This window comes from Mus musculus, chromosome 9 (genome assembly GCF_000001635.26).
Source record: "Mus musculus strain C57BL/6J chromosome 9, GRCm38.p6 C57BL/6J".
In the NCBI taxonomy this organism is placed as follows: domain Eukaryota; kingdom Metazoa; phylum Chordata; class Mammalia; order Rodentia; family Muridae; genus Mus; species Mus musculus.
In genome coordinates, this window is record NC_000075.6 from 6,168,038 (window position 1) to 6,183,332 (window position 15,295).

The 15,295-nt window shown below is 40.1% G+C and overlaps 1 protein-coding gene across 5 annotated transcripts in view; it reads left to right on the forward strand.

Annotated features, from left to right (window-relative positions):
* Nucleotides 1–325: 325 nt before the first annotated feature.
* The window catches only part of Pdgfd (platelet-derived growth factor, D polypeptide), a 365,922-nt gene continuing 350,952 nt past the window's right edge, over nucleotides 326–15,295 (forward strand). For 3 of the 5 annotated variants that reach the window (NM_027924.3, NM_001357398.1, NM_001357397.1), the window contains exon 1: nucleotides 449–881. In NM_027924.3, the coding sequence (NP_082200.1) occupies nucleotides 758–881 (124 nt within the window). In that variant the 5' untranslated portion in view covers nucleotides 449–757. Of the gene's footprint in view, nucleotides 882–15,295 lie in introns of all 5 variants that reach the window. The other 2 variants (XM_011242370.3, XM_006509887.4) reach the window with 2 other exon arrangements.

Sequence of the window (15,295 nt, forward strand, 5' to 3'; positions counted from 1 at the left end):
CTGCCTTTGCCTCAAGGTGTTCAAACAGTCCCTGCTTCTCTTCCTGAATTGGTAACTGAGCCTCAAGGCAAACTCAGCATGGGCTTCTTTGTGATTGCATTTCCTGTGGAAGGTGGAGTGAAGCCTTGCTCAGTTGATTTGAGTTCTAGTATAATAGTCCTAGCAGATTCCAGTAACCAAGGCCAGCACTTAGTGGGCTGTCAGAGGATTTGACCACTCACCTCTAGATAAGTTCTATCCTCCTTTCACTCCTCCTGACCACTTTGTGCCCTACTCCTGGCCAGTTTCTATAAAACCCTGGGAGACGGGAAGGGTCTGGACCACCTTCAAACTCATGCTCAGTGACAGAGCTATTTTGGCTGGGACTGTGAGCCAGGACTCCAGGATCCCTGTTCCCAGCCGCACTGCCCAACAACTACACAGCCTCCCTTCCGCAGAAGAGCCAGACGCTGTGACGCCGGCTCCCTGCAGCCTGTGCTGCAGCCGCTGTCCACCGGAGGGGGGCGAATCCACGTCAACCTGTTGTTTGCCCAGCTCCTATTGATCAAGTCAGAGCTACAAGGAAATGCGGCACACACACGCGCTTGGAAAGTTTAGCTTACAGGAAGTTTTGGGAGAGCAGCGCCAGTAACTGGGCGGCCGGGACAACACAGGCGGTGAAGGCGAGGGACTGTGCAGTAGAAATCCGCCGACTCAACCCTTTGGGCTTTATTTATTTACTTTTGGAGCAACGCGATCCCTAGGTCGCTGAGCCCAAATGCAACGGCTCGTTTTAGTCTCCATTCTCCTGTGCGCGAACTTTAGCTGCTATCCGGACACTTTTGCGACTCCGCAGAGAGCATCCATCAAAGCTTTGCGCAATGCCAACCTCAGGAGAGATGGTAAGCGATTCATTTGATTTGTGTTCAGCATTGAAAAGGTCACATTTGCTATTGTCAAGGTTCTTTGGGTCATTCACCAGACCCCACCTCCTCCGATTTTGAATTTTTCAAATGAACTCAGAAGGCATTCTCTGGAAAGGATTCTCCTGCCTGCTCCTCACCCTTCCCCACCCCCCCCACCCCCCGCTAAAATTGCCCCTCATTCTATAACTACTAGAGAGTGTTTTGAAGTGTCCTGGAGGCCACTGGGGGAAGTGCTGGAGTACACTGGGGGGTGGGGTCAAGTGGCTTTCTCCCTGCAACTTAGAATCATATCAGTAGGTGTGTGTCCTGGAGTAGTTGACACCAGGATGTGGGTGTCTCCTTCCAGGCTTTGAAAGCTGCAGGCTGTGCTCATCTTGGCATTGTGGTGGGCGGTGGAGTCCAATGGCCTTTACTGGATAATGTAATTCTTATTTATTTTTTTATTTTAGTTAGGGGAGTAGGGATGACACGTTTCAACACTGTGGTTATTTTTGCAGCAGACTGGCCATGTATAAATCATTTGTTTTCAAAAGAAGTCAGTGTTGTCCTTTATGTCCCTCAAGTGACTTTCCCTTGGAGTTCAACAAGGGTCAGGAACTAAGTGTGTGGGAGGCAGAGTTCCTGGAATGTTCTTGTAGCACAAGGTACCTGGCTTCTTTGGTTGGTTTCCTTTGTACGGAAGTTTTCCAAGCTCCTGAAATGGCTGTCCTAAGAAAGGTACTGAGTAAGCATGCTTGTTTTCCTGTCCTGTGCAAGATACATGGGAAAAATAGGTCCTAGAAACTCCTCATTGAGCTTTTCTCCTGGAACTTAGGCCCTCAGCTGTAGCCTGTGGTCCTAGCAAGGTACAGTCCTTGTGTTGGGTACCTGTAATATCCCAAGACATTTTTGGCTTTTGTTATCCTACATGAAGCTCATTCTCTTACTTGGTTAAAGTACCCAGAGCCTCCACTTGCTTCCATATCACTCCACTTGCTCCTCCCATCAAGGAAATCATTGAGTTGTTCTTAGTGGCTTGATTGAACTAGAAACATTTAACCATCTTGGTAACATGATAGTAGCCACCTTAGTCACTAATCAGTGTCTTTCTTGAATATGTTCTAAATTCAGACTTCCTTAAAAGGCTCTTGGAAATTGCTTTCTGATGACAGGTAGAATGTAGAACAAAGTGCAGTGTCTCCAAGTTATCCAAAGTGTTGAGGTGTGTGGCCTATGAACTCAAATCCCTACTGGATAGCAGTGTTTTTGTAAAATATTGTGATGGTATGTTTTGGGTGACCCCCCTCCCAATTAAAGTACAGAGATTTTGCTCTCAATTTTAAAGGCTAAACAAGGTTGAGTGTCAGTGTACAGTGCACATTTGCAGTTGGTTTTCCTGGATATTGTCTTCAGTATGTTGGGAACAAAATTTAAAAAAAGGGTGGGGAGCACTGGGGTCCTGGGGAAGAACGGAAGGAAAAAGATGCCCACACCCCGCCAGAGTTTCCCTATTCTCTGGTCAGTCAGGCATGGGAGGGCTGCTATCTACCCTATCCACTCATCCCTGGGTGGGCATTCCTCTATCCCACTCTTCAGGGGGTGGCCAAGGGGCAGCCCTGCCTGCCCCCCCGCCCCCCCCTGTAGCAACTTTGCTAAAGACACCAGGGTTTTGGGAGAGAGGGAAGAGGGAAGAAGTTCCCAACACTGACCAGAGTGTGCAGCAGAACTTGAAGGAGCAGAACGGAGACTCTATGGTTTTAGAGCTTTATTATAGAAATGCTGGGGAAAGAGAGAAGGTAGAAAGGAGAGAGAGAGAGAGAGAGAGAGAGAGAGAGAGAGAGAGAGAGAGAGAGAGAGAGAGAGAGAGAGAGAGGACTAGAGAGAAGAAGAGAGAACGTAAGAGAGGAGAAGAAAGAAAAAGAGGAGAAAGAAGTGAGAAATGAGAGAGGTGAGAGGAAAAAGGAATAAGAGACTGAGGTGTGGGCTGAGCACCCCTTTTTATGGTCTTCACTGTTGCTAGGTAACTGGGGAGGAGTTTAGCCTGAAGCTCAGAAGCTTGGGCCATTGCTCGCATGACTACTGACCATGCTTCTCTTGTGGGGGCTGTGGGAGGTGGTACCTTACGCAGGGGCCGGAGTTCCAGGAGCATGAGGGAACGCTTACCGTGTCATGTAGGTGAATTATGACCATCGGAGTTCAGACCTTAGCTCGACCTGGAGACCAGCCAGCAATTCCCCACACTAGTATGCACAGATCTTTGAGTTTTCAGCTTTGCCTTTTTGGCTTCATAGAGTTAAACACCATGTTGATGCATGATTTCAGAGCCATAATTGGTAACCCTCCCAAGTATTCGTTACAAGAATTCAAGGACAAAAATGAAAAGCATGCCGTCATTGCTTATTAACCCAAGAATCTGACCCAAATCCAGTAAGACAGCTCAGAAATTTTCCGTGCTCCTCTTTCTTTTGTTGGAAAGCACACTCAGATTTTAATTTTCTTTATTAAATCTCTGTTTTTCTATCTAGTCTACATATGTACTTCTCAAAAAGCTGATAATGTCTCTTGATTTCTTCATATTTTAGCTGAAGCTGTTTCACAGATACTCCTACGCGCATACACACACATACACACACACACACACACGCACACACATACACACACACTTAATATTTTTCTCTTTAACTCTTTAACAATCTTACCTTTAAAACTGACCGGAAAATAGGAAACCCAGACATACTTATTTAAGATAATACTGACATTCAAAATAGTTTCTGAGAAAGATGGTTAAAAGGAGTGAGATTGGTTGAAAGGGATGGAAGTTGAAAGATAGTGTTACAGTAATGTGTGTTTTCCCAAACAATGTAGTTTCGTTATCTGTGAAGAGATGATTCAGTAATTTAAAGTGTCAGGGCAAGAGAATGATTGAGAGAAAGAAGCCTAACAATATTCTTTGAGGGTATCTTGGTGTTAATGGAGGATAAAGTGTTGAGTGACAGCCAGAGAGTGTTTCTGAGACAGCCTTTGTACATTCTTTCTAGCTGGGCTTGACTGCCCAGTGCTGGATTCAATAAAGGAATCATAAGGGAAGGCCAGGCACCTGATAGAAATGGCTTCCGATGATGTGTTGGAATCTTCATGGGCTGCTTCGAATGGTCTTTGGAGAGGTCGAAACACCACTGAAAATCCTAATGCATATCAGAGAGAAAGTTTAATTTATTACATCACATCCTTGCTCAGACTGCACACATTTTCAGTTTGCTTTCCTCAGTTTCCCTCGGGACTCATTAAGGAAGGAAGGTGTTATTTTGCTATTTTGACTCTCAGATGAAGATACCATATAAGTCTGGGGCGCATATGCTTGAGAAATATGCTCAGGAGAAAGGCAGAAAACAGATCTGATCAACATTAGCTTAGTCATTAGACGACGTGGTGAGTAGTCACTGCAAACCCTGAGTGGGTTTGGGCATGCATGTGGAAGCCATTATTTGAAGGTAAGGCTCAATTCACACTTGAATGGCATGTGTTTGCTCTTTGCAGTTCCATTAGTTGCTGCCCAATTTGGGAGCTGGGGAAGAAATTATAAACGATTAGGGAAGGTGCTCCATGAAAAGGGCACGAGATGGATATTCTTGATTATTTTTAGCCTGATAGAAAAAGCTTTGGCCAGGCAGTGGTGGCGCACACCTTTAATCCCAGTACTCAGGAGGCAGAGGTAGGCGGATTTCTGAGTTCGAGGCCAGCCTGGTCTACAAAGTGAGTTCCAGGACAGTCAGGGCTATACGGAGAAACCCTGTCTCGAAAAACAAAACAAAACAAAACAAAACAAAAACAAAAACAAACCAAAAAAAAAAAAAAAGCTTTGGTTTGATCAGCTATGTCTAGGAGGGAAGCTAAGAAATGGTATAAAGACCTTAGGTTTATAAAAAATAGGTTCCTTTTATAAGGTGATTGGTCTACTAGAATGTTCTTTCAGAATACTGTTCTTGTTGGGAAACAAGTACTCCAGATCTTTCCATTAAAAATAGCTGAAGAAGGGCATCAGAGGAAGGTGGTAGATGTGATTCAAGTGAGATTTTATAGGTATGGAAGAATACATTACAATAAATTGAAACACATAATGTATTTATACTTCCTTATATTCTATTATTAAGTGTCATTCGTGGTCAAACTGATTTACCTTAATCTTATCTCTAAATCTAGACCAGATCCTAATTTAGGAGCCACATCTTATCTAGTGTCTATGCAATTGATGCTTTCATGAGAATGACTGTTCACAACAGGTGATGTTCAGATTGATACCAGTTAAATGGCATTATTAATTATTCCCAAATCTAACTAGATAGCACTCCCTGCCTAGAGAGTTAAGAATACACACCTGCCTCCAATTACAAATATGTTGCTGGTATGCAGTGATTTTGGATTGTCCTATTTTGCTAATAACTGAATTGTCTACAACTTTGTTATCAGCTAGGGAGAGATCTTCAGGATCTGCCCTTGTGTTATGTTGGATTCTAAAGCAGCAAGTCCAAGTCTTAAGCAATGTGCTTTCCAGGGCCATACAGATGACAGCACACTGACCTTGGTCAGAGATCAGAGATGAAAAGGCGTGGCAACAAAGGAGGAAGATATAAGCCATTTCTTGTGAACATTTCTGAGAGCTATGAGCCATAAGAGTGTCTAAGTTTTGTGTTCATTTGTTTTTAGATTTTCTGTTCAGTTCTAAGAGTATAGAAGCTTCAAACCTTATGATGCCATATCTGTGTTTTAGGTGTTTTAAATGCAACTTGGCTTTGACTTTATAATTGCATGGCTTGAAATACTTAATTGAAATTCTTTTGAGAGGAGAATAAGGACATAGGTCTGGGGAGATTCTGAGAATAAGGAAACTCAAGTTGGTGTCCTTAGAACCTACTTAATACTGGATGCAGGGTCAGGTCCTCTCTCCCTGAACTCTTACAGGGAGGCAGCAGACAATATGAGAAGAATCTCTAGAAGTTTGTGGAGAGGAAGCCTGGTGTATGTAGGAGGGAGTTAGTGAGTGTCTGCTTTGTCTTTATTTCAAAGTGTAAAGCAAGGACCAAGATTGTACCATGTAATACCAAGGCTGTATTGTGATCTCTGCATGTATGCAGTAGCATATGTGACAGAATTCATACAAATGAGCACAAACAACTGTAACAGTAACAACAACAATACACACACACACACACACACACACACACACACATGTATATGAACAAAAGGCTCCTTTAGAAAAAAATTTTAAAAAATTAAAAAATAAAACCCAAAAGACAAACCAAAACAAACAAAAAAACAAACAACCAAACCTCCAACTGAACCTTCCACAAGACGGATTAACTGATTAGAACTTTATTCATTGCAGAGAGGTTGCAGTAGTGCAAATCTAGAGCCCAACTGTCTGTGGCCAGCTTTAGCCCTGTTAATAGCCTTCTATTGCCAGGTTTTGTACCTGACTTAACATATTTGTAGTTATTAGGCAAATCATTTAGAATTTACAAACAGTCGTCTACACCACAAATCAAAAATCTAAGTGTCACGAGATTGCATCAGAGACCCATGGAAGGGGTTTTTCTGCTTTGCTCTACTCACTTGCCTTATGTCTCCACCAATGTGTTTTAAAAATATCTTCATTCATGACCTTCTTTGTTCTGTCATTATGAAAATCTCATAAAACTAGAGTATGGAATTTAGGACAACATAAATATCTGGTCCTAGGTAATGCTGATTGGTAATTGCCTTGAGAATATATTATTTCTTATCCCCGTTGAGTGAGAGTTCTCTTTTGGGGAGTGCACAGGGATCTGCATGCTATACATTGTATGATGTCTTGGGGTACCAGAATTCTGTATATTGTTGCTTGTCCTGATATGTCAGGTCGTTATGCATTGTAGGGTTCCCTGAAGTGTCTGGTTGCTGTGAATTGTACAATATCCTGAGGTGTCTGGATGATGTGCATATATAATGTCCTGAGATATCAGGATGCTGTGCAATGTAAAGTGTTTTGAGATGTCTGGATGCTTTACAATGAATGGTACCCCTAGTTAGGATGTGAGCTACATTGGCTGAAACTGATTTTTGTCTAGAGGATTTTTTTTTTTGATGAACAAAAGTATGTCCCAGTACAGGGGAATGCCAGGGCCAGGAAGCAGGAGTGGGTGGGTTAGAGAACGGGGAGTGGGGAGGGGATAGGGGCTTTGGGAATAACATCTGAAATGCAAATGAAGAAAATATCTAATAAAGAAAAAAATTAAAAAAAAAAAAAAAAGTAAAACCAAATTGCTTCAGGAAGGCAGGACCAAACAGCGAGCAGAATCAGCGGAGTCCCTGCTTTGTCTCTTCAAGTCCAGGTGGCTGCAGGTAGGACTCCTCCAAGTATTTGCGGTCTCTGAACCCTGACATTGTCATTTTAAAAGTCTAGAAGGGACATGAGTGTTGTCTGTCTTCTTCCTTGAGAGCTAAGTCAAGCAAATGCTGTCCTCTCTGGGACTCTTGAACTTTTCTTGTTGAAATGATCTGATTGGTATTTCAGAGTGGTGGATGAACACCTTTGGATGGGAACCCTTTGTGAACCAGGTGTAACTCTTGGATACCTTATTATTTACCTCTTGAAAGGACCGAGAAAGCTTTCGGGTAGAAATGAGTTGGTGTGCATTAGCACTCATCCAGTTACTTCTTTTCAGGCACCTCCTTAATTGAGCTCAACTGTCTTCCAACGACGCCCATGACACCAGCAGTGCTCATCATGCGTCCTTCTCTGCACTCTATTTTTTATGACACTTTTTTATTTAATGACTGTTTTGCTTTCTTGATATCTAACCTATCCTGTGCTGAAATTCAGTTTTCTAGCTGGTCGTTACTTATCTGGAGCTGATCTATAACAGAGAATAAAAACAAATAGTTCCAACGGACTTTTTGGTTCTTTTTAGGCAAAGTAAAACTGGCCCTAGGGATCATGGGCAGATATTAAAGCTGCTGGACACCCTCCAGGTTTCCAGTCCTTGGGAGCAGATAAGCCCAAATATATCCTGGTTGTTCTGTTTTCTATGGAGGTTTTGAGTTTGTTACAAGGTTTTTAGTTGAGAAAAGTACATCTCATAGTTAAATTGTGAAAGAGTCGATTCACTATATAGTGCGGCAGGTGCTTTTATGGGGAGCAGTGTAATAAGTTCTAGGACATCATGAAGATGTGAGTAACCGAGAAAGGCTTTCTGACAAGGAAAAGATGGATAGGAGTTTAAAACTTGTGCACAGTGACAAAGGAAAATGGAGTTTATCAGCAAAATTAAAGCTTGTCTCAAGTTTTGGGGATGAGAATTATAAAACAATATTAATAAAATAAAATAAAATAAAATAAAATAAAAGGAGTGACAAGATGCCTCAGTGAGTAAAGGTGCTTGTGGTACAAGCAGGATACTTGAGTTTGATCCAGACTAGACTGTACAAAGTTGTCCTCTGCCCTGACATACATAAATGTTCTCCCATTATGCACATACCAAACAAATAATACAAAATTAAAATGCAAGAACTTACCTACTTGTGAAGGACCTGGGAAGAAATATAAAGGAGCTTGAATTTAATTCTGAGAGTAAAGGAAAGACATCAAAAGACTGAACTGAGATGAGCGATGCTTGGCTCATGTAGCAGGTGACACAAGGAACTGGGCTTCAGTCCCAACACCACAGAAAGCTGAATATGGTGGCACACACCTGCTAACTGTCTCACTGAAGAGATAGAAGCAGGAGGGTCAGAAATTCAAGGTCATATTAGGTACACAGGGAGTTCAAAACTAGTCAGGGCTACAGGAGACATTGCAAACCCTCCTATAATTACATACATATATACATACATACATACATACATACACACACATACATAAATACATATATATATATATATATATATATGTTTTCATACATGTATACCTACATGTATGTGTATATGTATGTGTGTGTGTATGTGTGTGTGAACGGAGGAGGAAGGGAAGAAGGAAGGAAGTTTTAACTGAGAAAGCATCATGGCATCTCAGTGTTGAGTGCAGAAAAAGTGTATCTAAGGAGTGAATGAGGCCAAGGGTGGATAAAACCAGACTCCTTACAAACTCATTGCCTGCATGACATGTACACAAATGGTGTTAGTTCATTTTCAGAATGATAGAAGACATGAGTGACAGCTCTACTTCAAAATCTCCAAATACTAGTACTCAAAGCCACCTGCTAGTCACTATGTCCTTCTAACTCCGGAAGCTTTTAAGTCACTCAACATAAAATATTGTATTCTTAAATTTTTCTCAAGGGAATGTGGAAGGTCAGAAGAACTTGGATAATGTGCTACAGCACTAAGTGACTTCAGATATCTGCATTCAAAAATTAAACACAATTTAAAACCAAACATCTTTACAATAACTTTTGTGAGACTGATTCAGCCAAAGCATATATTAATAAGAAAACACATCTAAGACAGGAGCAGTTGGAAGAGGTGTCTGTCTGCACATAGAGTATTTCAGGACCAAATAAATTTCCAGAAGTCATAAATAAAGGCATAGGTTCACAGTTTATACACAAGAAGAATGTCTTTATGAGGCTTTTCTCCACAACAAGAATGAAGTATGTTTTACTCTGTTTCACTACAAGCATATACATATCATGAAATGTCTTTTTTTCTATCTACACCTGGTCTACCTACATCAATATATTATGTTTAGTTGTGTTATATCTTGTGATTTGTGGCATTTATGGTTGGTTGATTTTCACCTTAGTAGGTGGGAAATTGGCTGTGAAGCAAGAAAGGGCACATGAGCTGCCTTTCAGCCCTGGGAGTGACATTTACTCAGATTTTCAGATTTTTCCCTCAACTCTGTCTTGTAGAATGTGTGCATTGCATGAAGACACTATTGAACATGTGTAGTGGTGCTCCAAATATGACTTGAAACTTTATATTTCATTAATTCTTTTTAAAGAATTAACTTATTCTAAATATCTAAATTATTTTAAAGAATTTATTTTATTATCTATTCATTTTTAATTAACAGAAATTTATATATCTGTGTACAAAATGTTTTGAAATATGTGTTTATTGTGGAATGGCTAAAATAAACTCATTGGCATATATAGCAGCTCATATACGTTTTTGGAGTAAGAGCACTTAAAATCTACTTGACAGTTGTTAAGCATGCGATATTTTGCTAATAACTGTAACAATCAACTTGTGTACATTAAGATTCTTGGAGTTTTACACTTGAGCTGTGACATGGCTGAGCATGGAGACAATCTCTTGAGTGCAGTTGGCTGTGAACAGGAGTTGGGCAACTATTCACCTAATGTAACAAGAGGCTCATCCATTCTACATTTCACTGGAACAATTAATAAGCAATATAGCAATAGCAGCTTTTAAGGAAGCCCGCTGAAGCACCTTTAGTCATAGGAAAAGCAAGCAAATGAACCAATAAATAGGCAACAAATTGACTTCAAAGCTTAAATGAGGGTAAAATTATATACAAATAAGCCCTTAAGGTCCTTGTAGAAAAGTAACAACCACTGGGTTTTACTTAGCAAGGAGTTCTATCCTACATGCTTAGGTGACTTCCATATATCTGCACAGAACATTAACATATGATTAGAACAGAGAGGAGCACTTTTTTTTGCTTGAGGTCCTCACATCCTGGGCACTAAACCAGGGAGAGATAGGGGTTTTCTTCTGTCCATGTTTCCAGGCTTTAGAATGTGTCCATAAGAACTACCCAGTCATCTGACTTAGGTTACTGTTGTGGTATCTTTAAAAATTTCATATTCAAAATTTTCAACATGCCATACTGTATTACAAAAGAATGTTCTCATACAAGTATGTATTAAAACATTGAGTATATTCTCTCATATTCAGAACTTTCCATTCATCTCTTCTCTCCTTCCCATTAGTCCCATTGCATCTCCAGACAGTCTCATTTCTGAATATATACATATATACTCATATATGTATATATGAATATGCATATGAATTTATATATGTATATATGACTTTCATGTCATATATGTGTTCATAATTTTATGAATCTATATGAAATTGAGGAAGCACACATGAGATAAATATTTTTTATCTATCTCAGCCCAACTTCACCTGCCTAACGTGGTCACGTCCACTTACACCCAGGTTTCTGCAAATGCCATTATTCTTTACAGATAAAAACCATTCAATTGTGTCTAGACTATATTATCTGTATCATTTCCTCTGTCATTAGACACCAAGGCTGGTCCCATAACTTAGCTGGTGGGACTAAAATGTGAAGAAGGCTGCTGTGTGAATATCTATATGATAGGCTGATGTGGAGGTTTGTAGGTGAGGACCCAAGAGTGGTATACTCTTGGCCACATGGTAGATCTACATTTAGATCATGTTTGTATAGCTGGGCCATATGATAGCTCTACATTTAGATTGTGTGTGTGTGTGTGTGTGTGTGTGTGTGTGTGTGTGTGTGTGTTTTGAGGTTGTCCATACTAATTTTGAGAGATTTATTAGAGATAGGTGGAAAGAGTTCTAACTTATTTCCATATGTCAGTAGAAATTGTTAGATCATGTTCAGTGCAATTGTTTATCTTTAAAATGGTCATGTCCTTGATCTGTCAAGACAATTTTATGTGTTTGATAGTTGTGTTGGTTTTATAAGCTGGAAATATAAATAGCTCTAGAATATATAAAGGTAAAGCAGGCAATCCTGTGTTTACTAGGACGCCCTACTGGAAGCGGCTTGTCTAACTGTAGCCTCTAGATGTGTCTGGTTAAGAGAACCATGGAGAAGGACTGGTCTGGCTCTGTAAGTTAGGCCCCACAGGACTCAGAATCCTTAATAATGTGTGTGTGCACAAAGCACATATTCAATCTACATACTTAAGTTTTGAAAATGTAGTTTGTGAGCTGGATCAGGTGCAAGAGTTGGTAACACTTTTATGAAGGCCAGATGGTAAATATTTTAGGTTTTCCAGGTCCTAAGATCTCAGTTCAGCAATCAGAGCAGAAAGTAGCCACAGAAACTGGACAATAGAATTGAGATAGCTATTAAACTTTCTAAGTTTGTAACATTCATAAAACCTGACTCTCCAAATAAGACTGGGAGCCTGCAAGTCACAATTTACAGAAAATGTACATGTTTTGTTGAAGTAAACGTTGCAACTGTGATTAGGAAAGGACTCACGCAAAATCTAATTCAAATAAGAAAATAAGGAAGAACAACAATATGAACCAATCAGTACCCCCCAGAGCTCCCAGGGACTAAACCACCACCAAAGATTACCCATGACTACAGCCGCATTTGTAGCAGAGAATGGCCTTGTCAGTCATCAATGGGAGGAGAGGTCCTTGCTCCTGTGAAGGCTCCATGCCCTAGTATTTGGGAATACCAGGACAGGGAAGGAAGTGGGTGGGTTGGTGAGCAGGGGGAGGGGCCATGGAATAGCAGGCTTTTGGAAGTGAAAGGAAGAAAGGGGTTAACATTTGAAATGTAAATAAAGAAAATATCTAATTAAGAAGAAAGAAAATAAAACCAACACATTTGTAGCATCAGTTAATGTGGATTAGCATTAAATCACGATATGGATTGATGACCATGGATGATGGATGGATTGTAAATGAAAAGGTAGAGAGATATAAAGAGAGACATCTTACATCACTTCTCTGAAGAAATAGAATTCAGTGAAGGTTAACAATCAAACCTACCAGCAATAACAGTAGGACTAGCTTTGATGTTTGGATAAATTGAGGAGGTGGAAATTTCTTATTGTGTTGCTTTGTTCCAGTCATCTTGGTCTGGCCGTATAGTTTCTTTGGTCTCCTTTTGTTCCATGATCCTACTTTTCCTATGATATTAACTCATGACCTGGGGCTCTGGTGTTCATTTCCCTCCCATTTCTAACTTTCTTCTCTTGTTAGCTCCCTCTTCTTGGCCAAGACACATGCTCAGATCACTTTCCCCTGCCCTACAGCAAATTCCGGGCATTTTGCTGTTTCTCTTCATGATGATGTTCTATAAACATCCTGAATGCCCCACTCTCTTTCCTCTTCAGTGCCTCTTCTTATCTGAAACTGTGCCATAGCCCACCGAGCCATTCTGGTGAAGGCACTAGGCCTTGTAGTTTCCTCCAACTGAACTATGGTGTGAAACCTTCTCTTCACTTAAGGGATACTAATTTTCTGTCTCAACTCTCCCAGATGATGGGTTTAAAATGATGGTAGAGACAAACCCAAAATTAACACAGTCCTTATTTTAAATTCTTTGGAGAAGCATGATTAGAGAAAGCCTTAAAATATGATGGGAGTGAGAAGGTGAGTGGGGGAGCACCCTCATAGAAGCAGGGGGGAGGGAAAACCAGGATAGCATTTGAAGTTTAAATAAATATAATATCCAATAAAAATATGTTTTATGTTTTATTTCTTTCTGTTATCAGTGAAAGAAATGAGAAATATCTGAAAATGTTCTGAGGATCCTGTTAATGTAAACAGGATGCCTGAAAAGAAAGGTAATATTTTATGACCTATCTACAAGGGCAGCATGTGTGGTTGAAAAATGATTTTGCTTTAAAAATAAACATTGGCTCCATACCTACAACTGCTCTGTGTTGCTGAGTGCCCTCCCACATTGGTTTGCTCTCTTATATGTCCTACAAATGCTGGTGTGTTTCTGTGTGTTTTACCTGTTCATTTCTCTCACTGATTCTTCCTGGAAAATCTGACTTTATTCTGATTTATGTTGTTATGGGCAAATAACCCACCAGCCTGCATTTTTTGTTTCTGACTTTTTGGTGAACACTGATTTGTTTGTTTGCTTGCTTGCTTAATTACCCAAAACTTACAATGAATGATCCCAATGGTACTTAGGGTAAGTCTTTAATTCTGTAAAAAATAAAGTGAAATATTTTGTTTTTTGTTTTAAAATTCTTTTATTTATCCAATGCATAGTTCAATTCTGTGGCAGACACATCATGATGGCTTTTGAGAAAACTCCTCAGTGACTGCATTGGTCAGCTACAGTATTTTAAACAGTAATGCCTCCTTTTTTTTTGTTTTGTTTTGTTTTGTTTTGTTTTTTGAGACAGGGTTTCTCTGTATAGCCCTGGCTGTCCTGGAACTCACTTTGTAGACCAGGCTGTCCTCGAACTCAGAAATCCGTCTGCCTCTGTTTCTCCTATTTAATGCAAGGGTCCAAAGAAGAAATTAAAGTTTGGAAAATAGCCTTCAGAGAGAGTCTGCATGATGAACTTTGAGAAGGGAAGGGGTGATTGGTAGGTTTGCATTCTGTTTATAGAGCTACCTAAGGTGAAGCATGCTTCTGAGGAAAATATTAATGAATGAAATAAAGTATATATACATTTATATAATAATAAGAATTCACTGGCTAAGTCACTAAATTGAGAAGAAATGGATTTTTAAATAGTTCTTGATTTTTAAACAGAAAGTGGGAGTAGAGGGAGAACTGCTTGGAATTTAGTTTAAGCAGAGTTTACAGGAATACATGAATGACTCAAAAAACAACAATGGTCTTTAGAGTTAATCCTGTACTGTACCATGTGTCGGTAAACCTAGCTGCAGTCAGCATCAACCCTCCAAATTCTGTTGGGCTATGGGCTGAATCCTGAGTACATGGAGACTCCATTAAGAACTGGACAACATATTTGCTCCTGAGAGCATTTTGTTGCCCTTTCTAAGAAGGACCAAAGCACCCACATTTTGGTCTTCGTTTTTCTTGAGCTTCATTTGGTCTGTGAATTGTATCTTCGGTAGTCAGAACTTTTGGACTAATATCCACTTATCAGTGAGTGCATTCAATGTGTGTTCTTTTGTGATTAGGTTACCTCACTCAGGATGATAATTTCTAGTTCCACCCATTTGCCTAAGAATTTTATGAATTCATCATTTTTAATAGCTGATTAGTACTCCATTGTGTAAATGTACTATATTTTTGTATCCAATCCTCTGTTGAAGGACATCTGGATCTTTCGAGCTTCTGGCTATTATAAATAAGACTGCTATGAACATAGTGGAGCATGTGTCCTTGTTATATGTTGGAGAATCTTTTGGGTATATGCCCAGGAGTGGTATTGCTGGGTCCTCAGGTAATATTATGTCCAAGTTTTCTGAAGAACCACCAGACTGATTTTCAGAGTGGTTGTACCAGCTTGTAATCTCACCAGCAATGTAGAAGTATTCTTCTTTCTCTACATCCGGGCCAGCATCTGCTGTCACCTGAGTTTTTTATCTTATCCATTCTGCCTGGTGTGAGGTGGTATCTCAGGGTTGTCTTGATTTGCATTTCCCTGATGTTGAACATTTCTTTAGGTGCTTCTCAGCCATTCAAGTTTCCTCAGTTGAGAATTCTCTATTTAGCTCTCTTCCCCATTTTTATTAGG